This window comes from Primulina tabacum, chromosome 3, assembly GCF_025594145.1.
Source record: "Primulina tabacum isolate GXHZ01 chromosome 3, ASM2559414v2, whole genome shotgun sequence".
Taxonomy (NCBI): Eukaryota; Viridiplantae; Streptophyta; class Magnoliopsida; order Lamiales; family Gesneriaceae; genus Primulina; species Primulina tabacum.
In genome coordinates, this window is record NC_134552.1 from 11,092,688 (window position 1) to 11,117,126 (window position 24,439).

Consider the following 24,439-nt stretch of genomic DNA (forward strand, 5'->3'; position numbering starts at 1 on the left):
TGCAAAGAATTTCTTCCACTTTTCTATATTTTCTGTTTATTTCTTAAAATTTTCTTGGGACATCTTTATTATTCGTGTATAGAATAGGAACGATATATTCACAATCTGCTGAACTAATTTATTGAAAAGTAGATATACAATTTTGATTAACATGTATTACAGAACTATGGTGAACTATAAATATTTTTTTTCCAAGTAATTCTGATATTATTCATGAAAAAGTATTATATTTTATGTTAAGAAGGTGAATATTAATAAAGTTGACATATCTCACAGATAAAGACTCGTGAGACCGTCTCACAAAAGACTTACTTTTACACACACACCTATGTGAGCACCGATGAGGTGTCAATCACCCATTGGATGCGCAATTTTTCTATATTTCATCACATTCAATAGGTGAATGACACATCATCGGTGTTCATATAGGTGTGCATATATCAAAACTATATATATATATTATGGTGTTTCCAAGTGGGCCAATCTCCCATTAATTAATTAAAAACTTAAAAAGCGATTCCAACGGCCACAAATTATTATTTTAATAGCTCATCATTTGTCGATTCTGCTCCTACTTATTCAATTCTCACGTATTTTCAGACAATATATTTTTTTTTACGAAAATAAATAACAATTTCTTATATATATAATTTGTTTAGAAAACGATAGGACAAATACCATTAGTCATTACAATAATAAATTTCATGATTCTATTTATATATATAATTATTTAGTAAAGCAAGAGGACAGCATACCATGGACACCAACGAAAACGACAGAGAATCCACCGGCAATCTGCCGTCCCGATACAAGCGCACGCAGTATTATATATTTGGCTCCAACTCCGACAACTCGTCTCCCTAAGAGCGCCACCCTGGTTGTCCCTAACTCCAATGGCTTTCTCTTCGCTCGCTCTGAATACTAATCACGTGCATCTTAATTTCTGCCCCAGTAACGGATGCTTGGCACAGCTGGCAACTCCGGCATCCGCTATCCGAGCTCTTGTCCTTAACTCACCATCCAAAAAGAGGAGTTTGGGATTCCAACGCTGTTCTCGAGGAGTTGGACTAGTGGTGGCATCCGCCGGGATAGCAGACCTGAAGGTAGCGAGTGATCGCACCGCTAGCGACGAAGGTAGGATTTTGAGAGTTGGACTTGTATGCGGTGGTCCTTCCGCAGAGCGTGGAATTTCACTAAACTCTGCTCGATCGGTGCTCGATCATATTCAGGCATGGTGTTTAGAGCTATACTGACGCGCACAGATATTTGTCGTGTGTGTGTGTGTGTGTGTGTTTTTTTTTTTTTTTTTTGTGTTACTTCGATTATCCTGGATTTGACCACTGTTGTATTGTCGATTTGACAGTAATAAACTTGTAGCGTTTAGCTATACAGCCTATACTTACATTGTTTTCTTGAATATGCCCTGTTGTAACAGGGTGACGATTTGCATGTAAGCTGCTATTACATTGACTGCAATCTCAGAGCATATGCCATATCATCTGCTCAGGTCTGCAGGCTTCTCTCTTGCTTGCCATATTTAGCTTTATATAATAATGTAGCCGCGTTGACTTTAAGATATGGTTGAGCTAAATATGAATTTGAAATTCATAATTTGATGGCGAAGAGGTTGAGATTTCGATCTTTCTTTTCTTGGACAAAAATGAAAGAAGAGAATCCAATGAATGTGATATCCATACCCGATTTTATATGTTAGGGACACGCAGGAAATGTATTTTACCAATTTTGCATTGCAATACATATAACTGCTCTCTTATAATTTCTACTGGAATAATTATTTATGTGAAATGAGACAATTTTTGAATTGTGAAACACCTGATTTTTATGCTAAAATGCTTTTATTATCTGGTTGTTGAGTTATCTTGTTATTTTTTTTATAGTTGTACTCGAACACACCTGCCGACTTTGATTTCAAACTTGAAAGGTAAGACTTTGCTTGGGCTTTGCCTTTTTTTCTTTATGGTTAATTTTTTTTCCGATACAAGATAATTCTATTCAGCCTTGCCCGTGGTTTCAATTCTTTGTCTGATTTCGCTGAACACCTAGCCGCCTCTGTGGACATTGTTTTTCCTGTAATACATGGACGCTTTGGAGAAGATGGTGGCATCCAAGTGAGATTGTATTCAACACTAAACATTCATGAACTTCTTGATTGATATTTAAGTTATACCGCTAATTGGTCAATTGCATTATCATGTCACGTGTGTACAAATATTTTTAGGAGCTATTGGAAAAGTCGAACGTTCCATTTGTTGGAACCCGCTCCACTGAATGTCGCAAGGCTTTTGATAAAGTAAGTTTCTCGAATATTTAGCCAATAAATAATTTCGTTTGACTAATTATATGTAGTGAATGCCTTGTGAGCGTTCCTATTGTTTTCATTGTGGTCTAGCATTTCAGATGGTATGAATTTAGTCAATCATATCATGTAATAGTAACTTAGTTGGCTGAATTAGATTGGTGGTGTTCTGGGAGTGGTTCTGATTAGTGATCGAGTTTGATGCCATACTTTCTGACAAATTGCAGCATGATGCCTCTTTGGAGCTTCACAAACATGGATTTGTTACAGTACCCAGTTTTCTAATTCAGGTGACCCTACAATTTCTGTTAACCTTTTATGTGCTTCTGAAATGATTTTTATCTTTTTTTTCTGGTAATTTGTTTCAGTTGTTTGCTTGAATGCATGTTTTTATATTCTCATGTTACCTTAGGTGTCGTAATATAGCTTTATCATTACAGAGTGTTTTCTTTTTGTCTTTACTCTTTTCAGAACCTGAACCTTTCAACCGTATATAAATTTTCTGTTGTTGCTTGTATTTGTCTTGGCAGCAGTTTCTTCTTCACTTCAATTTCTGATTGGAATCCAGTTCAAGTGAGAGAGTGTTCTAATATGCACTTGTCTAAAGTTTCTTGACCTGTTGAAGAGTTAATAAATTCCAGTTTTTTTTATTGGTGGAACACACACACACACACATAAAAGAGCGCTCCATATGCGTCCAATTCTTGTATGAAAAGCAGCAAATCATTACTGCATTTTCCAATCACATGACACCTGTAACATTGGTATAATGGTTTCCAGGGAACTGAAAATGATGAAGCTGAGTTGTCAACTTGGTTTACCAAATATCATCTGGATGCAGAAGAAGGAAAAGTTGTGGTAGGACTTTTACCATCTCTGAAAATTTGGAGAGTGCGGTACTGTGGTAACAAGCCATCACTTTATGTTTTACTGGGCGACCAAGCTCTCTTGTGATAATGGCAGGTAAAACCTACCAGAGCAGGGTCAAGCATTGGAGTTACAGTTGCTTATGGTGTTACTGATTCTCTCCAAAAAGCGAATGCAATTATTTCAGATGTAAGTTGATGCAGTCCATTTATGTGTAGTTCCTTTTAGTTTTTAATCACCAGAGTTTATACTTGCTCCCTCAAAGTTGAAATTGGATGAAGTTTGAGGCGGCAGGGATATAAATTTGACTCTTTATTTTATCATTATCTGACCAGAAATAACTTTTTGATGAGTACGTCACCAGTCATGAAAAAGGAAAGACCTATAACAGTTTTAGTTGTTTTTATCACCAGTATGCCCGAAAGGCAGAAACAATTGGCTTTTTGAAGATAACATTGATTTTGATATGTCCTACAGCCTTAAGCATGAAACTAGTTTTCAGATGGTGGAAATGTGCACTTGTTAGTTCGACTTTAGCCTGTTTAAAATTATAAGAATCTGAGTTTTGACAAACTTTATGATGGTTAAGTATAGTTGGGAAAAATGACAAACTTGAAGCTAATTAACTCACATTGAAAAACTTAGCAAGCGTTCAGTTGTGCTTATGAAATCTCTGAGTTCTAGAGATACATCCATTTAACTCAAACATTGTTTTCTATTTGAGCAGGGAATTGATGATAAGGTTCTTGTTGAAATTTTTCTGGAAGGAGGTTGTGAATTTACAACTATTGTCCTTGACATGGGCCCTGGTTCGGATTGTCAGCCTGTTGCTCTACTGCCAACAGAGGTACATTCTCTCATATCTTGTCTTATGCATATTTGTCCAATATCATAATATATCTAGCTTATATTCGGTTGTTTTATGCTTAATTCAGTCGTTGTTCCAGCTGCCTCTGAGTTGTATCAATTATATTATAGTTTATTTTTCTTTCCAGAATGCAACAATGGTCATTCTCGAGTATATTTCAATTTTCCCAAAATGATAATCTAGCATCAATGTTAAGTAATTGAGCTGCATTATTCCCTGATTGAGTTACGGGTTTGTGGCCTGCGAAATTGTATAGAACTTGTGTACACTTTCTATTCTTGTTACATGTAAATTTATCAGTGTTTTTTGCTTTTTATGAAGGATGCTTATTTATTTACGCTTCTATCAAAAATTCAAATTTGTCTCTTGTTTACTTTTTACTCTATAGATATCCACTTTCAACTATTTTTTTAGTAATTTTTTCTTTAATTTTTATTGCTCAAAGTTGCTTGACAAGAACTCGATAACTTGTTTTTTTAAGGTGATCCTGATGAAAATCAGGCAACAAAAATTCTATTTGTAAAAAGAAGACAAGTCAGTTACTGTCGTAGTTGGGGGTTACATGTGTTCATACTCTGGTTGACCGGTTTTTTGATCTAGTGAACTATTTTCACTTGGAGGTGTCTCAACTTTTCATATTCTCTTGATTATTTGGTATTTGTGAACTAATTGTGAACTGTGACATTCCAAATCTTGCATGTAGAATGTTCGATGTAATCGGCTTTCCGTGGTATCCTGTCAGTACTAAATCTGTGAATCTTTTGAGGTTATACATGGATTTATGACATCACTGTGGAGCTAGCTTTCTAAACTGGTTGTTTTGGGTTCAACCACTATTTACTTGCTTACTTGATTACTAGGTTGAACTGCAAGCTCCAGGCAGCATTGACCCGAGTGAAAAGGACGTTATATTCAATTATCGGCGAAAGTACCTACCAACAAAACAGGTGTGAATGGTTAATCGCACTCACACTGCATAAATATACTTTTCATTATGATTTCAAAAATTTTATGAATAGTAACTTTTCAGGTTATACGTTTTTACTGCTGTTCAAAGCGGATTTAATAATTTCTGTATCATATAGCAGAAAGAAGCTACTTTTCTAGATTGGTCAAGATGGCAAACTGTTTTATTGGCGGAATCTTCCTTTTGCAATTGTGAAGTGAATTCTGTTGTGTTGGAGATGTAGAAAAATTCCAGAAAATGATATGTCTTAGGGAGCACAACTTCATAGTTTTTATTTTTTTTCACTGCTATTTTGAACAGTTGACTCCAGCAAACAAACCAAGGGAGAGCTGAACGTCAGTCTGCATAGTTACATGGAGAGATATAATTGTAACTCAACATTGGAACATCTCCCATTATTTCTCGGCATCTAAAAAATCAACCCTAAAAAATGTTGAACTTAAAGGATACATCTGAATTTATCCATACAAATTTTGCAGGTAGCATACTATACTCCACCTCGATTTCCAGAAGACGTTATAAAAAATATACGTGAAGGAGCTTCGTTGTTATTTCAACGGCTTGGCCTCCGTGATTTTGCTAGAATTGATGGTTGGTTTTTGCCACCTTCTGCTCATACGGCTTATCTTACCGGCAATAAGATTGGAAAGTCCAAGTCAGGCACAATACTTTTCACTGACATTAACCTGGTGAGATACTAATGTTCATCATGTTGTCCTAGTTTCACTTCATGATTTGCAGTAATATCTTTCCTCTTTTTTCTTTGTAGGTTAGTGGGATGGAGCAAACGAGTTTCTTATTTCAGCAAGCTTCTAAGGTGCTCCATTAATGTTTGTTTTATGTGGATAGTTTGTCGAATAGTATTTTCACTTGTGAACTCATGGAATTTCTGGTGATATCCAACACAAATTAGTACATTCTTGCAAAATTTTAGATGGATTTCATGTTATACATGCTTCTTTATCTTACTGTGACTATTTTGGTACTCAATTGTTCTTATCTTATGTTTCATAGTATGGTCCTGCTAAGAGAGAGGTATATGTGCAAAGTATGAATTAAGTGTCCTTCGTTAGAAACTACCACAAACCTATGCCCTGTTCTTTAGTGGATGGAACTAGTCATTATTCCAATCTAAATAAAATCTGTTGTGAACAGTTCCAATAAAAGTAATGTGTTGTATCCTGAAATTTCACCTGCTTTACCCTGTGAAAAATGGAATGAGAAATTTCTATTGTAGCATTTTCTATGTGATCTTTTTCATATCTGACAATTTCATCGTAAAGAGAATTAAATATTTTGAACTATAAATCTGATTTATTAAACTGTGCTACTGTGATATATTAAGTGAATTACATTTTACGGATACGATCATTTGTAGATTGGGCTTTCACATTCTAATATCCTACGGACCATAATCCTACATGCTTGCTTGCGGTTTCCAAATCTCCTGGAACACAATATGGTTTCAAGTTCCTCGCTAAGATTGAAATCTTCACAAGCTTTATCGGAACATCAAGATGCCCAGAAAGTTTTTGTTATTTTTGGTGGCAGTACATCGGAGCGGCAAGTATCTTTAATGAGTGGAACTAATGTTTGGCTAAACCTGCAAGCATTTGATGATGTAAGTATTTAGTTGTCTTTTTCTATGTAATGCTGTGGAAACAGTATTCACTTTTTGGGCTTAAGAGTAAATTCTTTATTTTAACAACGATCTCAGGAAATCACCAGTCACAACTTTTATCTTTTGTGATATTATTGTTATTATTTTTCTTTGCAGCTTGAGGTAATAGCATGTTTGCTTGCTCCTGGAAATGGTTTTTCACCTAATTTGGACTCGGACAAGGAAAATATGGGAATAAGCTCCAGGGTGGTCTGGTCCTTGCCGTATGTGTACACCATACATTGCATAAACAACTAATAGTGATTTTAATTATCCTACCTGATCTACTGCTTGCAACTTTACGTATTATATGCTCAACATAATAGTATTTACGAATACTCATGCTTAATTGCTCAACAATACAGTCAATCCTTGATCATGCCACTCTCTTAGCATTTTTTTTCTTCTTGTTTTAATACAATTTTAATTTTTGGTGTACAGTTATTCCATTGTGCTTAGACATACTACAGAAGAAGTGCTTGATGCATGTCTTGAGGCAATTGAACCCGTCCGAGCAGCATTGACATTTCATTTGCGGAGCCAAGTAATGAATGACATCATGGAAGCCTTAAAAGGACGAGATTGGTTCCAAGGTTTTGATTTATCTGATGATTTACCGAAGAGATGTTCCCTGGAACAGTGGATCAAGCATGCGAAGGCAGTTGGGGCAACAGTTTTTATTGCAGGTTCTTCCATTTTTATAAATCACTTGTCATTTGTCATTGTCCCGTATTTGGTTTTGGTCTGTACTTATATTGCTGCTTTCTTTTGGTTCCCCCTGACAATCCTCATCATGGTTTTAATCCCTACTAGTTTGGGGTACTAAAATAAGTTTATCATCCTTATATGGGTTCAAGTTTTTTGCCGACTGTATTAGGTTTTTCTTTTAACCATGGAGGTTGACTGTCATCCCCCATTAAATAAAAATTCCCGTACGAGAAGAAAGTTGGGTTTACTTACAAAGTTACAATTCAATTAGGAGCCACCTGCTAAATTAATGCCACTTATGTGATATTTAGAAAAGTAATTTTTAGAGTTAACTTGTGTTCGAAAATGAAACTTACTTGAATCCTATTTGTTATAGGAAGAGAGTCTTGTTTGTATTTATGTAGAAATATATATGGGAAGGTAAAAATTCTTATGATTAAATACTGATAGTCTAATGCACTGGACAGTACATGGAGGCATAGGTGAAGATGGAACACTCCAATCATTATTGGAGGCTGAAGGAGTCCCTTATACAGGTTTTTTTTTTTAATCTCATTGGAGCATGCTCGGAAGGAAAGAATTCAGTGTTATCACTAAGATCAACTTTGACCGTGGCTCATTAGCATGTTGGTCCTTTTGTGTGGTAATTTTGTGGTACGATATTCATTCTTTCAGTTTTTAAACTTTAGGTCCAGGTGTGATGGCGTCCAAGACATGCATGGATAAAGTTGCCACGTCAGTTTCCCTCCAACATGTATGAAACATCTTTGTACACAATCATTGTTAAATTAGGATACATTCAAACTTGATTCTCTTGTTCTCATTCATCGTATCTGCATTTTTTCTGGCACCGTCATTTGTTATCCGTTTGTTGTGGATCTGTGGATGCATATTAGATGGATAAAATATACAAAAAAGGCTGAAAGGTAGTTTTAGCAGATAGATAGACGATACCTATCTCTCAGCACGGCATCGGTTTATATTGCCTGTTGACAAATCTTCTTACCAACTCTATATTTTCTCCATTTTTTTCTTTGTAACAAATGTCGAGGTGAATCTTATGAAAAGAAAGTCAAGAAATGTAGTTTCAAATGGTTTATTGAAAGTAATTTTGAGATCTAACCATCGTCATTATTGTCCTTGACCAAAAAAGACCCGCAGAGGATAAATGAGAAACTTGTTCTATTTTGATATATAGCTCGTAGATCATGGCGTCCTTACTATTCCTAAGGATGTCAGAAGGAAAGATGACTTCCTGAAAATGCCTGTCCTTAACGTTTGGCACGAGTTGACATCAAAACTTCAGTCTGGAACTTTATGTGTTAAACCAGCTAGAGACGGTTGCTCAACTGGAGTGGCAAGATTACGGTAGGTTTATGTTTGTCCCTCTTATTTGGCACATGCCGTTCTGGTAGCTTCATGTTTGAATAAGTCTTGGTTTTCTTTAATAAGCTGCAGCATGCCACATGTATTTCTATGATACAGGTGCGATGGAGATCTAGCAGTGTACGTTAAAGCACTGGAGAATTGTCTTCCGCAGATTCCTCCTAATAGTCTATCAAAGGCATGTATGAGTTCGACTTTCACTTAACCATGATAATTACTTAATTTTTCAGTTGTGGGACTATGACCTTTTTTGAAACGTATTACGTAAAGCTTATAGATTGTAATTCGGTATCTGCATCAGTTAGTTGTTTTGATGTACAATTTTTATTTTACTTTTTAACCCGTAGTTTTTCTAGGCACATGGAGTGATTGAGATGCCAATTCCTTCCTCCAGAGCTCTTAATATTTGAGCCATTTATCGAGACCGATGAGATAGTAGTTTCCTCCAAATCAAGTGAGGAAAATATGCACCATCTTCTATGGAAAGGTAACAGCAGATGGGTAGAAGTAACGGTTGGCGTTGTAGGAAAACATGGATCAATGCATTCATTGTCTCCTAGCATTACCGTGAAAGAATCCGGAGATATATTATCTCTCGAGGAGAAATTTCAAGGTATTTCTTCTTCTGAGTGGGTGTTTTCTAAGTTCTCTTGGCATATCCTGGATCTGTTCATTTTGTTTTCAATAAACAAAATAGGAGTGCCTTTAAAATTGCCTAAAACTTTATGCGTGTAATACACATTGAATTTGAGTCAAATATATCAATGATTCTTATGTACAAACATGACTTGTCTACCTTACAAGGACCTCCGTACTTTTGACTTCTGTTGGAGATCTGAGATTGGTAAATCTGCGTTATTTCCCGGAATCAGAAAACAAATTTGCTGTAAAACCTGGACGGTGACTGCACTAAACAATCTTTCGCCTGATGAAATTGATTTTTCTTTGTCAGGTGGTACTGGCATCAATTTGACACCACCTCCCCTCTCTATTATAAGGTTTGGTGTGTGCCTTTTCTTGTGTTATTCTTCATCTAACTATGCATAACAGCTGCAATAGTGATATTCTGTACTCTATGCAATCTATGTCCATTATGCTGCCTATGAAGTTGCTATCATGGGTTTCATGATGTGTTTATTTCTATATTGAAGGCATTTAGGTTTAATTACCTTATTTTACTCTGTTTCTGAAAGAAATTTCATCGCTAATTGATGCTGAGGTCCTTTCTTTGATGCTGCTGCTGCTAGGCATTCAATTCATTTCTATTACTAAGCGATAAAGATGCTTTACTTTAAATAAGATTTTGATGTTTTTTTAAGTTGCAATGAATCATTTTCCGTCCAATGCCATTTCCAGCTTTATTCATCAACTTCTTTATTTTTGCTTATATTCTTTGTAATGATAACAGAAGTGACGCCTTAGAGAGATGTAAAAAGCGTATTGAACTCATAGCAAATACGCTGCAGTTGGAGGGATTTTCAAGAATCGACGCATTCGTTAACGTTGACAGTGGCGAGGTATGTTCAGCTAAAAATATGAGAGTGAAACCATATAATTATGTGGTGAGATAACTAAACTATTTATTATCCGCTGCAAAATAATTTCACTTCTATGTATCTTTGTCATTGGAATTTCTTCCAACAACAAGATGTTGATATTTTTTTCGCAATGTAACTTTGTGTCTCATCATATTTGTTTCGAGGACTCATAAAATCATTTGATGTTTTCCATATATTTGAAATTGAACACCTAACCTTAATGTCGATAACATTTGTTTCAGGTATTAATCATAGAAGTTAATACTGTTCCCGGGATGACGCCTTCCACCGTATTAATTCACCAGGTGAACTTTACACTTGATGATGTTCTTCATTCGATATGGGGAGAGGCTTGGTCAGTCAGTAGATAAGTGTATAATTTGATACAAGTCAACTCAAGAGTTAGTTAATTTTCATGTAGGCACTTGAAGAAAAGCCTCCGATGTATCCTCACAGATTCTTCCGTACTCTGCTGGATTTGGCTTCTGAGAGATCTTTGTAATCCACTATTATAATCTTAATCGTTGTGGATTTATGCAATAGTTGTCCTTTTTCAGATATTTTACTTGTGTTTCAAGAAAGTTGTAAGAGTTTGAATGACCCTATGACATTTCTATTTTGGCTTGTTGGTTTTTTTAAATCCTAATGCTGTGTTGTACTTTAATAGTGTCCACCAGACGGCACTGCTTTCCCCATCCCACCCAATAACTGTGAACTGCACAATAGCAGTAATGAGGCTATAGCTATACTACAATATCAAATATAAAATAAGTAATTTTAGTATTTAAAAAATAACAAATAAATGCCCAAGGATTCATCCTTGACTATCAAGGAGGTGCCAATTTTTATTTTTTTATTTTTTTTACAGTTGTTGCATTTTCAGGTTTATTTCGCAATTAGATCCGATACATATGGATTTCATAGTATGTAATAAGTGTTTTTTGGTCACCATGCAAAAAAGAGGTTAAGAGATTCAATGCCCCCTTGAAGAATTTGGCCAAATCTTTGATAAATTTTTCGAGTATCTTTGTGTTTGAAATTTGTTCTGAGTTAATTATTAAAAAAAAAATTAGAAGAAATATATCTGTCGTTTGAAACTTGGCGTCTCTCAATTTATTACTACTTGAATAGGTTTCTTATCTTTCTCTGTACAATGATTTGAGCCAGGATTTGTCACGGATGAAGAAGTTGAATGTCGCGTAAAAGAAGGCGTATCAGTGGAAATTGCTCGGGTAAATATTTTACCAGAATATGAACCAGAATTAAAAAACACAAGTTTTTACTTGGGAGGAAAATCTAACACTTTAATTTATGATAATGCACAGGGCTTCAACAATTGAAATTTTTTTGTTTCCTTGTTGTAAAATTTCATTTCTCTTCCGTGCAATAACATTGAGATGAAGAGTATGTCTCTCGTGAGACGGTCTCACAAATCTTTATCTATGAGACGGGTGAACCCTATCGATATTCACAATAAAAAGTAATATTTTTTCATGGATGACCCAAATAAGAGATATGTCTCACAAATTACGACCCGTGGTGATTTTTATCTTTAATCAAATATGATACAGACTAATAATATGTCTTATCTATTGGAATGAATTTAGGGACTTAGAAACGTATTTTAATTGAACTACTTCAAATGTATAGTCAAACTGATTCAAATCATTTGTGCTTGGCCCATCAATGAATCTCATGACTTGATTGGATGTTGGCAAATTGTTCCATCTTAGTTGCCTTATTAAAGAACCTATGTTGTTTAATCACTTATGTCAAATTTAATTCACTTCTATTCTAATTAATACCAGGAATATTACATTAAAATTGGATATTAATTAAACTTTTTTTTTCCCTACTAGTAATTACAAGAGATTAATTTAATTCATTCCGGAAAATGTAGCACATATTTAGTTCCACTCGCACGCCTGCCGCCACAGGCCACCATCATATCGCAAGCATCAGCCCCGGCAGCGACCGTTTTGCGAGGTCTCGGGGGTGGCTCTGCCACAACGTGGTGTCGCTCAGGCAGGCGAGGGGCCTCCTCAAATCCCTGACAATCAGCCAAGTGTTGAAGTATTCTCTGAACTGAGTGATAAGTCCATCTTTCAGCGTCCACACATGCACCCAATACACTTGAGCCCCCTCCCACCCCTCCACGATCACCCGATCATCAATGGCATCGATGCTCCGGGGCTCGAACTTGAAATCCGACGGCAAGGATTTCCCGGTGAGTATTTTCATCATGTGGTGGCAATTTTGTGGCCCATGAAACCACCACTCTAAGTCACTAGCAATGAGCCCGGATATTTTCTTGGCCGCGTCGTCGCCGCTGGATAACGCCTTGTAGACGTTTTCGACCGCGGTGGCGTTCAGATTTTCCAGCGCTGAAGTGTTCAGATTCACATTTTTTGCCTCCATTTTGATGACGAATAACAGAAGGAACAAGTATTGTTACTTTCTTTAGAAGTAAAGTGGCTTTATTGATGTTGGTGTTCTTGCATGTTATGCTTTGAGGAAGGCCTTTTATAGGGAAATTTAGAGAAAAAAATTTTAAAAAAATTGTACATAGAACTATATGTCGATAAATATTTTTATACTATCAATTAGAGAATTATGAATTCATATCTATTTTTTAGTATATGATATATATAACAAATATATTTTTTTATAAATTTGGGTCCTCTTCTAATTATGTCACATCACTTAATTTTGTTTTACATTAATTGTCTAAGCATTATATTCTTTTGACATGATGTGGTGTAACATGTAGCACGAGATTTGTTAGGCCTTATATGGTGCAAGGTATTATCTAGGATCCTTAAAAATCAATGGCAATTAACGAAGAAATTAAAGTAGCTAGTTTTTAGTCTGCATCGGAACCAAACAATTAAAATTTAATTTCGTAGTAAACAAAGATGAGATATTTGATTCTGAGAAGTTTGTGTTTGTATTGCATCATTGGGTTATTCTAGTATTCGGCAAAACTATGGTATCATTTTATTGTTCATTTCATTATAATCAGAGAACGGATCGAGTAATTAAAGTTGGGGTGGACTTGAACTTAATATACATAATAAATTATATATGTGACAAAAAAAAATCATTACATTATACGGTTCAACGAAGTCGAGTCTAAGAGGTGGGCTGAACTTTGGATTTGGAAAGAATTGCTTTTAGGGAGCTAAGTAAAAAACTTACATACATAACGTGACTACAATGATCTCTCCTTTCAATGATTGAATTGAGAGAGATTCCAAGTAATTAATTTGGTTCTTGTTCTTTTCTGTAAATGGTGACTCCAATTTTATATTTGATGTGATATATTTATAGCAATTTGAAGCATTTTCACGGGGAATATTACTTTTCTTTTCTTGTTATGTAACTTACATATTTTTTATTGTTAATTGCCAATTATAAATGACAAAAAATTGTGTAAGACGGTCTCACGGGTCATATTTTGTGAGACAGATATTTATTTGGGTTATCCATGAAAAAATATTATTTTTTTATGCTAAGAGTATTACTTTTTATTGTGAATATCGGCAGGATTAACATGTCTCACAGATAAAGATTCGTGATACCATCTCACAAGAGACTGACTCATTATAAATTTACGAGAATTATTATGTTATATTAAAATATAGCTGTATGTATCCTGCATCTAATCGATCACAAACCCAACAAAAAGTAAAATAAAATATGACATCCGATCCTCCATATTTTGAAATGAATCTTGCTCAAATAATGAATGGTAGGGGCCAATGCATTTAAGGATTGGAGCTGGATCCAACCAGGTGCCGCTCGTGTACAAGATTGAGACATTCCTCGAAATCATCCCCACAACAATCAAACCACTGAATTCAATTACTCGGATCGAAAACAGTGGATGGGAACTAGGCACCCGCCCAATCGTCGTCCTCGGTTGTGGAATAAAAAAATTATACATGTGAAACGGTTTCATGTGTCAATTTTGTGATATAAAAATTAATAATTGGAGTGTGGAATAAATCATTAATCGATGGTGGAACCCTAGCTAGGTAGGTAGGTAGCAAGCATAATGAGTTATATATGTCAATTTATAAATCGTTGGTTCTTTCGTTTCGTTAGTGCATTGCATTTGTCGAGTCTCTTCCACGGAACACGTTTTCAATAAATAGCTGGGTCATACTTCCATTCTCTGCCTTCGTTAGTTCGTTTCATATATCTTTTTACTATATATATACGTGTCGTATACCAAAAATAAATTTACTGTTAATTCTTGGAATAATTAATTTAATACTTTTACATTCAAATTTAATTTTTCAGCAAAAATAATAAGATTTGGATATATATAAATTTTTGATACGAAAGAAAATTCGCTGATTAGCGACTCTATATGTGTGTGCGCGCGCGCACAAAAAAATTTTGTTCCTGCATATGTGGATGGATGATGATCATGAAATACCAACTAGCTATTTGTTTAGAAATTTGGCACCCTTTACCTAACATTTATATGGGATATAAGACGATCTCATATATCTTATTCGTGAGACAAGTCAACCATGCTCATATTTAAAATGTAAAATAATATTTTTTGCATAAAAATAATATTTTTTTATGAATGACTCTAATAGAATATATGTCTCACAAAATTGACATGTGACAACGTCTCACAAATTGACATGTGACAACGTCTCACAAGAATTTTTGTTCATTTATATCCACCATATATATTTTCCCCTTTTAATATATCTACACACACATACTAGTACTGCATAGATCGGTGGAGACTTTACTAAATTGGTTCTTTAAGTATAAATGTTGTTTTCATTCATAATTAAGACACGCCGTCTTCATGGCCATGTAAGTAAATATATAGGATTAAGTTGTACGTATGTGTTTTGCACCAATTTACAATTTATGAGTTCGAATATGTAATATTGATTCTAATATCAATTGTAGGTTTGTAATCAAGACACTGAGATTTTTTTGTTTTTACAAAAGTTATAGTTAACAATAAATGATCATACGATAATTCAACGTTTCAAGTTGCTGGTTATCGTCATGTTTCGATTTTTCTCTCAATAAAATAATTTATTTTTTTCTCGACACACGACACATCAAAAATATTTCTGATAATATTGATTCATAATTTTATTAGTAACTTTTTTAGGATTAATACATCATGATCTATATTATTAATTAGCTGCAATTAAATATATCGTATTATATAAAAATTATATACGATCCTAATTTAGGGTCGGAGATTGATCAATCATTCATTATGGAATCGAAATGAGATATCCATCCAATTATTTGTGGGGTCGGGAATTAAAGTTGGCTGCAAATGCAAAAAATTCTCCGGTCCAAGATTTTCTTGCTGCATGTCCACAAAAAGATGTTTAATATAGATGAATTGGCCCGCATATATTTTTCTGTGAAAAATTTCATTTTTTTCCTGATATGAAAAACAATATTCTTGGAATTTTTATTTTATCCTTGGAATAAATTTAGCGTCGTTTATTTTTTAAAAATGGACAGATGAACGATTAAAAATTATTATGAGAATCGATTTTAGAATGTTCTTCATATAATATATACTCGAAGGATAATACAAAATAGCGTTTTGGTGTAATTTGTATAATCTCAAAATGTCTTTTTTTTTTTTTAAACAAAAACTCATGTGAGACTGACTGACTGTCTTACGAGTCAATTTTGTTAGACAAATCTCATATTCGACTCGAAAAATGAAAAAAATTATAATTTTTTATGTCAAAAAATATTATTTTTCATTATAGATATGGATCAGATGGAGTTATTTTATAAATATATATTCGTAAGACTGTCTCAGAAAAGTGCTACTCTTTTTTTTATCACCTTTATTTCATTTTCTTTACATGAAAAATCAAATTTATATAAATATATATATATTAAAAATAAATTTTAAATTAAAATTTAATTTATATGTTTTTAAGGAGATATTTATTTAACAAAATTACTGGACATGCACGCAACGTATGCATACATTGGCTAGTATATGTTAAGTTTGGGTCTCATAGAAACAAATTAATATTCAGGTGAATTTTTCAATCCCCAAAATATCCTTTTTTGGCATAACAAATTAATTTTATTTGAAAATAATACAAAAAATTATAAAAAAATTAAATTTTACAGATTTTACTTTAATTTATATAACACGAAAAAAAATCGAGACGCTTTTGATTTTTTCCAAATTATATTACATGGTCCACTTTGAACAATTGCTGGGCTTTTCAACTTTTTCTGCCACATTTTGGGCTATATCCATATTAATTATGGGCTTGGAAAACTTCCAGCTCATACACACTGGGCCCTATTTAAAAAATCGAGGCCTAGTATTAGAATATACAGTTGGATTGGGATATGGGCTAGCCTAGTACTATTATGGGCCAGACCTTCCCAGGGCCCGAAGAGGCTTATTGTATAAAAGACGTCACATTAAAATATGTCGCTTCCCTCGCCGCGTAGCATAGTCAATTGGTTCCCACACGTCGCTCAACTCTGTCGTCGTCTACGCCGCTATACCTTTCCCTTTCTGGTTAATCTTCTCCTTCAAAATCTTTACCACAATTATACAAAAATCTGTCCCAAATATATAATTCTGCGCGCAATTTAATAAAAATTGAGTTGAAATCTCGCTTCTTCGGAGTGATTTTCGCCTAAAAGTTATCCTTCCAAGGCATGTTTTCCCTTTTTGTCCCTCCCCTTTCCCTTGATTTGCGATTCTCTTGTCCTTCTCCTTTCTGTTTTCTCGTCGGGGCTAATCACACTTCTGCTCGCTTCTGCTCCCGCTAAATTCTGTTTTATATTTCTGTTTTGATGATTTTTTGAAAGGGTTTTCACGTGCATATGTATATACATAGAGAAAACTGAGGTGAAGAATTGGGTTTTTTTCGGTTATTTTTTTTGTTTATGGAGCGAGCTGTGGGTAAACGGAGTTTTCTGAGGAATATACTGGTGCGTCTGCTGTTGTGTTGCGTGTTTATCGTCGCTCTCCGATTCGCTTATGTGGTAACTATCCGTGGGGAGTCCTGTGATTTCGGCGATTTCTGTTTCTTCTCTTTGCCGGAGGATTTCAACATCGTCTCCGCAGGCGATCAAGTAACCGATTCCTCTTCAGATGCTGTTTCGAGCTCCCGGGAAACGGTTCCGTCGACCTCGAAGAAGATTCCTGATCTGTGGACCACTGAGGGTTTCCAGAAGGCGGTAAATTTCTACTCGTCGATCTTCCAGGATCTGATCTCCGAAGGATTTTTTAGCTACAATTCGAAGTCCCTTTGCGTTGAAACGCGGACGGGAGCAGATGTTTTTGCTTTGAGGGAGAATGGTGTGGATGATTCGATCGGTATTTTTAAGAAACCTTCGAAGCCTTTGGTGGTTTCGGGAGAAGGTGTTAAGCAGCCGTTTGCTGATGAGGTATTTGATTTTGTGTTTTGCGGAGGTGGAGTGGTGGAGAAATCAATGAGGCCGGGTGATTTCGCGGCAGAGATTGGGCGGACCCTGAAGCCCGAAGGGTTTCTGGTGGTCCACACGGCATCAAAAGACAAGTATAGCTTTGCTTCGTTTCTTGATTTGTTTAATTGCTGTAAATTGGTAAAGACTGAGGACATTCAGGGTCATGATCCCGATATGCCATTTGTTCGCCAGATTGTCATGAAAAAAGCGGGTAAGAATTCTAACACCGGAAGAATTAATGTCCCCGGCGTGAAAATTTCCGCTGGCAAAGCCGTGGACAACTGCTTTGTCTCCAACTATAAAAAAGAACTGATCCTGAAAGCGGAGCCTCTGATTGCTAAAGAACCATTAAAACCCTGGGTTACACTAAAGGATAATTTGCGGAATATTAAGTACTTGTCTTCGATGGTGGACATTAGTTTTAAGCGAAGGTATGTTTATATAGATGTTGGAGCTAGAAGCTACGGTTCTAGCATTGTCAGCTGGTTTAAGAAGCAATATCCTAAGCAGAACAAGACATTTGATATATATGCAATCGAAGCAGATGAGTCCTTTCATGATGAGTACAAGTACAAGAAGGGGGTCACTTTGCTTCCATACGCCGCATGGATCAGAAATGAGACCTTGTTTTTCGAAATCAACCAAGACCCTAGTCACAAAGAGGTAGAGAAAGGTAGGGGGATGGGCCGGATTCGACCTATTCAGTCGTCAGGTGGTTCTAGCTCATCCCATGTAGATGAAATTCAAGGATTCGACTTTGCTGATTGGTTGAAGAACACTGTCTCAGAGAATGACTATGTAGTGATGAAAATGGACGTGGAAGGGACCGAATTTGATTTAATTCCGAAATTGTTCCAAACCGGAGCAATTTGCTTAATAGACGAGATCTTTCTTGAATGTCATTACAATCGGTGGCAAAGATGCTGTGTGGGTGAGAGAACAACCAAGTACCAGAAAACGTACGGGCAGTGCCTGAATCTTTTAACTTCTCTTAGGAAGAGCGGAGTTCTAGTGCATCAATGGTGGTAATTGCTCACCATATCATATGTTATATTTACATTGTCTCCTTTGGCAAACAAATGAATATGTTGTAGGTTCTTTTCCTTCTCCTTTTGGCTATGTATTCTTCCCTTGAGGCAAAAGGGTACAGTTATATTTAGTGAACCGTTGTCTAGTAAAACAATGCGTTTTCCCTATGAAATTGTTTGATTCTTTTAATGATTCTGTTGATTGAATAAGAAAACTTATAGAGATGGGAAACATAAACTTTGTTATGGTTCTTGTTTCTTAGATGCATGTCTGTCTATACTTGGAATTTTAACGTTTTAGACAATTTTTTGGTTTTGTAAGGTTTTTGTTTTGATTTCGGACCAATTCATAGGACAAAAACTTGTGTGAGACGGTCTCACGAGTCGTATTTTGTGAGACGGGTCTCTTGTTTGGGTCATCCATGAAAAAGTATTATTTTTTAGGCTAAGAGTATTATTTTTTTTTTTGTGAATATCGGTAAGATTTGATCTGTCTCATAAATAAAGATTCGTAAGACCGTCGGGCTAGAATCGGTATTCCACGTTTCTGGATATAAATACACAATTTTTAAACTACTTTTTATTCAGAGCTTGTAAACTACAAATGTGTGAGATATTTGTTGATTAATATCAAATCCTTAAAAGACTTTATTTGATAAGTCTCGTTACATATATTTGGATTATTATTTATGTAAATAATGATTATTGAGATAATTTGTTAATGTCTTCGGTATGTGTTTAATAAAAAAAATCGTAAGAAAATTCGTGATTTGGGAAAAACAAATAAATATTAAAATCAATTAAAATAATACAAAACCATTTTGGTACCACACCAACGCCCAATCGATCAATGATATTAGTGATCTCGCACGCGTTATAGTTTAATTAAACCTGATAATTTTATGGATTTTTCATTTAATTATCTTTCATATGAATGATAGATTATTTAAAAAAATTAATATATATATAAATATATTTGAATTTTAAAATACAGATATTGATAACATCGAAATTTGAAAAGAATGATTATTTTAAGAAAAAAACATATAAAAAATTTATACAAGGATTTATCAAATTATTTATAAGTCAATTAGTATAATGGTCTAAATTTTAATTAGACAGTAAGATTTTTTTAAAAAAAAAACACCACATTAAAAGGACAAAAACTATTCAAAGAAAGTAATAAAATAAAACCAAAAAAGTGCCCATATATATTAAATATATATTGAAGTTTTCTGTATATTTCAAACAAGAACTATAGAGAGCATGGTGTTCCTTTTGGTTTTTAATAAAGACTAGCATTTTATTTTTTATGGAAGGATATTTTGTTATAATTGAAATTCTCACATAAGCTGTAAATCTATCACCTTTTAAATTATATATTGATTTGACCCAATGATCAATTTTTATTTTTTTTTGAAATTTTATTATAAAGGGTGGGATGAGTCGAACCCGAGTCATTATAATGAGAAAACAAAATAAGACCATTGTAACTAAAGTTCGTCTCAATTACCAAAGTTTTAACAAACGAACAAAGGGAAAGGAAAATAAGAAAAACAATAATACAAAACGAAGCCACAAAAAAGTGCCAATTTTAATAATACATACTTAATTCGAGGGATGGCCGGCCATCTCTAGTCTCTACATGGATAAGAAGAACATATATTTAATTAATAAAATAAAATAAAACTCTGCATTAAATGCAGGATCGAGTCAAATATAGTAAAAAAAAAAAGGCAAAGGTTCACGACTACTCCCTAAAAGGGTGGGATCGGAGTCTGACTGTAAGGTCAAATGTGCCATTGTTGCATGAATGGCCATATTTTGTCATCCAAAAAACAAAAAGCCCTCCCAATTTTTTTTTTATATTCCCATGTTGAAAATGTATTGAAGTTTGTTGCGATGTTTTAATGGATTCTTTTGGAATTCATTCTGATCATGTTGCAATCCATCCATCTAACTGGCCATATTCCCTCTGAATGATTCTTCTTCTACCCAAAGAAGCTTACGATTAAATCTGTTTAGAATTGATCAACCATTAATTTGATCAGAAGGGTCTGTCTTTAACCTTCGAGGATCAGAACATTTTTTGTGGCTTTAATTATTGGGTTTCTCATCCCTTGAGAGGAGAAGTCGAGGGCGGAAAATGGGTGCATGTTGTTCGTGTCAAAGGGGAGGCAATTTCGAAGGTTTTTTGGTCGAAGGAGAAGAACACGAGAGAGATTTTGAAGACGAAAACATAGTATTAACTCGCGAGGCTGGTGCACGCGTTAGGCTGCAGGGATCGTCTAAATACGTGTCTATGTTCTCTCAGCAAGGGAAGAAAGGGATCAACCAAGACGCCATGACTGTTTGGGAGGTACACATTTTTCTATTTTCTGTTGATTAATTTCTTCATCAGTGATTGATTCATGCAGATAATTTTATGGCATTTTCTTTTTCTTTTCTTTTTTTGACGGACGATTTTCAAATGATGAATCCATGTTATTCGTAGATGTTCATTTTCCCTTTCATTTGCTTTATGATATGAGGAATTTCGACAGGCTAACTACAATAACTACTATAAATACCATGGTTTTCAGAGCTTTTCTGGAGACAAAGATATGTTATTCTGCGGTGTGTTCGATGGACACGGCCCTTCTGGCCACAAGGTGGCACGTTACATTCGCGAAAATTTACCAACAAAGATATCATCGTTGTACAGACAGCCCAGTGTTGAGGGAAATGATTGTGCTCTTGATGTGGAAAATTACGATGACTGTGAAAATCCAGATTTCAAGAATCCGTATTTCTTGTCATGGAAGGCCAGACTGATCAAGTGTTTCCATGAAGTAGACGAAGAACTCGAGAATGAAGTCTCGATTGAAAGCTATTGCAGTGGGACGACAACGGTATCTGTTCTTAAAAAGGTATAGATTCTCATTTGTTTGAAAATATCATCGTCAAAAAATAATGGATTTTGATGGTTCTTGTTTCTGCTTCTCGTTTTCAGGGTGAACATCTGATAATTTCAAATTTAGGTGATTCTCGGGCTGTTCTTTGCACGAGAGATGAAACTGATGAGCTTATTGCCGAACAACTCACAGTTGATCTTAAACCAAATCTTCCATGTTCGTGTTTCTTCTTCTTCGTGATCTTCTGTTACCTTGTAATATAATACGTATATAGCCTCACAATTAAAATATATCAGCTGAAACACAACGAATCAGAAGCTGCCAAGGCCGAGTAATGGCAATGGATGAAGAGCCAAATGTGTACAGAATATGGATGCCTCATGAAGATTGCCCTGGTCTAGCCATGGCTAGAGCTTTCGGAGATTTCTGTTTAAAAGATTTCGGCCTTATTTCCACTCCCGAAGTAACATACAGAAAACTCACTGAAAGGGATGAATTTGTGGTCTTAGCCACTGATGGGGTAAGGAAAAACAAAAGAAACCGTAATTCTAGCTCACTGGATGCTACATTGGCTCCAAAAAAATAACCGCTCTCACAAATTCTATGTTTGAGTAGTTCTGTCATCTAATGCAATATCATTTTGGGCTTGGATTCTTTTATAATGTACTTATGATCTAACATCAGACTCTTTGTCTTATCAGATATGGGATGTGTTAACAAACAACGAAGTGGTAAGGATCGTTGCATCATCAAGAAAGCGTTCCATGTCGGCTAAATATCTTGTAGACCATGCGGTTAGAGCGTGGAGATACAAGTACCCTCGAGCCAAGATTGATGACTGTGCTGTAGTATGCTTGTTTTTCAAACGACAGAGGCCGGTTTTAACAAAATCCGTGTCGGAAATGAGCGAGTTGAGTTTCAACCAGACATACAGTTATGGGAAAACTATGAGAAATGATGATGGACTTGACACGGTTTTGAATTGGGAAGGTGATGGAAACTCCGAAAATGGCGGAAATGGTTCGAACTTGGGTCCGAACATGATGAAGAAAAGAAGGCAAGGGAAGAATAAACTCGAGAATGTGGAAAAGTGATGGGAATTTGGGATAATCTGAGTGTTTTGTGTGTAAATATTGAGGTGAAAAGAAAAACAAGAATGGGCTTGAGTGGTTAGCAGGAGAGGAGACTCGAGGAAATGTGTGTTGTAACTTCGGTTTGTTTTATTTATTTATTTTTGAAAATATAAAAATAAATTCAAGGTTTACTTTTAGATGCGTCAAAATCAGACATGACTCACCAACATGACACGGTTCAACCCGAAAACAATCAAGTTTGGATTTGGGTTTTTGGGTAACTAGATAGCTCACCCGAAAAAAATGATCGGATTGAGTTGTGTTAGGTTCGGTCGACCTGGGTGGACCCCAAAATGTTAAATTTTTTTAAAAAACATATGATTAATAAATATTGCCTACATTTTTTTATATATATATTATGTTTGAAAAAATATTTATTGTATATTTAGATCATAAATTTTAATAATTTAATATTTATTTTGAACATTTTTTATTTTTTAAACAATTGTTTATTTGATTTAGTAAATATATTTTATTTTTCTACAATTAGATTTTCAAATTTAAATCATAGATATGAGTGAGATTTGATTATTATGTGTTTAAATTAAAATATTTTTTAAAATTTTATTTAATTTTCTTTAAAAAAAATTACAAAAAAATTCAAAATCGGGTTGATTCGGGTTCGGTTGAGAGCTCTCGGGTTCGGGTTGGGTTCAGGTTGAGCAATTTTTGAATAGTATTACTGCTCAACCTGATCCGACCCATCCAAGTTGACACTCACGTTTATTTTCAAGTGTTTGGAAATAAATTTGAAATTTGTGATATTAATATATATGGTATATTTTTTGTATGATTTTTTTCGGTTTCATTTTTGTATATTTAGTTGATTAAATTAAAAGCAAAAATTTGTGTGAGACGGTATCATGGGTCGTATTTTGTGAGACGGATCTCTTATTTAGGTCATCCATGAAAAATATTACTTTTTATGCTAAAAGTATTACTTTTTATTGTGAATATCCGTAGGATTGACTCGTCTTACAGATAAAGATTCGTGAGACCGTCTCTCAAAAAGAATACTCTAAATTAAATTACGAGTAGGTTTCCTCATCAGTTTTTTTATATTAAATTATTTCCTACACTATGAATCCTACTCATATGTATGACAGAAAAGAATTATCATCTTAGGTATAGTTTGGTACACATGATAGGATAAACATGTGATATATATATAACTTAAGGATAAGTTAACGATAAATAAGATGTAGGATATTATATTTAACGTTTGGTATGATTTTAATAAGAATGATTAAATTTATATATTAGATTGTAATGAAAAATTAATATTATCATAATAAATTTTATAATTTTACATTTGTTGCTTGAGTTCATATTTCTTATCTGTTCATGCGCCGACAGTACTTGCATTATTTATTTTTTTTACCTAATTTTATATATTATATAATATGATAATTGAGCCCTTAATTTTGCGAGTCAAGTCAAATATAAATTTTTAAGGTTAATCGAGTGATACTAATAATTTTATTGAGATTTATATAAATCATTTATATAATTATCTCAAGTTCATTTATAAAATTATCATATTATATAATATATAAAAATAAATAAAAATATTTATTTGATTTTAATTTCTACATACAAG

At 34.4% G+C, this 24,439-nt stretch overlaps 3 protein-coding genes across 3 annotated transcripts; all 3 read left to right on the forward strand.

Annotated features, from left to right (window-relative positions):
• The first annotated feature begins 745 nt into the window (after positions 1–745).
• On the forward strand, positions 746–10,951 carry LOC142540244 (uncharacterized). Its single transcript, XM_075646245.1, is given in 25 exon segments — positions 746–1,229; positions 1,436–1,507; positions 1,899–1,942; positions 2,018–2,129; positions 2,240–2,311; positions 2,545–2,607; positions 3,098–3,175; positions 3,281–3,373; positions 3,912–4,031; positions 4,913–4,999; positions 5,499–5,708; positions 5,789–5,836; positions 6,398–6,640; positions 6,797–6,903; positions 7,121–7,365; positions 7,855–7,923; positions 8,077–8,141; positions 8,586–8,755; positions 8,873–8,951; positions 9,130–9,159; positions 9,161–9,386; positions 9,726–9,771; positions 10,182–10,290; positions 10,554–10,616; positions 10,733–10,951. Coding segments are annotated over 25 exon segments (2,868 nt in total). The 5' UTR covers positions 746–893; the 3' UTR covers positions 10,814–10,951.
• A 5,836-nt stretch (positions 10,952–16,787) lies between these two features.
• Positions 16,788–19,002, forward strand: LOC142540245 (uncharacterized). The gene has a single exon (XM_075646246.1). It carries the CDS (start codon positions 17,242–17,244, stop codon positions 18,811–18,813), a length of 1,572 nt encoding a protein of 523 aa, XP_075502361.1. The 5' UTR covers positions 16,788–17,241; the 3' UTR covers positions 18,814–19,002.
• A 1,571-nt stretch (positions 19,003–20,573) lies between these two features.
• On the forward strand, positions 20,574–22,950 carry LOC142540246 (putative protein phosphatase 2C 65). Its single transcript, XM_075646247.1, has 5 exons — positions 20,574–21,171; positions 21,395–21,721; positions 21,805–21,922; positions 22,003–22,226; positions 22,408–22,950. The coding sequence occupies exons 1-5, from the start codon at positions 20,959–20,961 to the stop codon at positions 22,798–22,800; spliced, it is 1,275 nt and encodes a 424-aa protein (XP_075502362.1). The 5' UTR covers positions 20,574–20,958; the 3' UTR covers positions 22,801–22,950.
• The last annotated feature ends 1,489 nt before the right edge of the window (positions 22,951–24,439 follow it).

Bases quoted from the DNA above. Each gene is read 5' to 3' on its own strand.
- LOC142540245 (XM_075646246.1), top strand. From the start codon at position 17,242: ATGGAGCGAGCTGTGGGTAAACGGAGTTTTCTGAGGAATATACTGGTG.
- LOC142540246 (XM_075646247.1), top strand. From the start codon at position 20,959: ATGGGTGCATGTTGTTCGTGTCAAAGGGGAGGCAATTTCGAAGGTTTT. The intron at 21,172-21,394 runs GTACACATTTTT...CATGGTTTTCAG, and splicing joins ACGCCATGACTGTTTGGGAG to AGCTTTTCTGGAGACAAAGA. The intron at 22,227-22,407 runs GTAAGGAAAAAC...TTGTCTTATCAG, and splicing joins TGGTCTTAGCCACTGATGGG to ATATGGGATGTGTTAACAAA.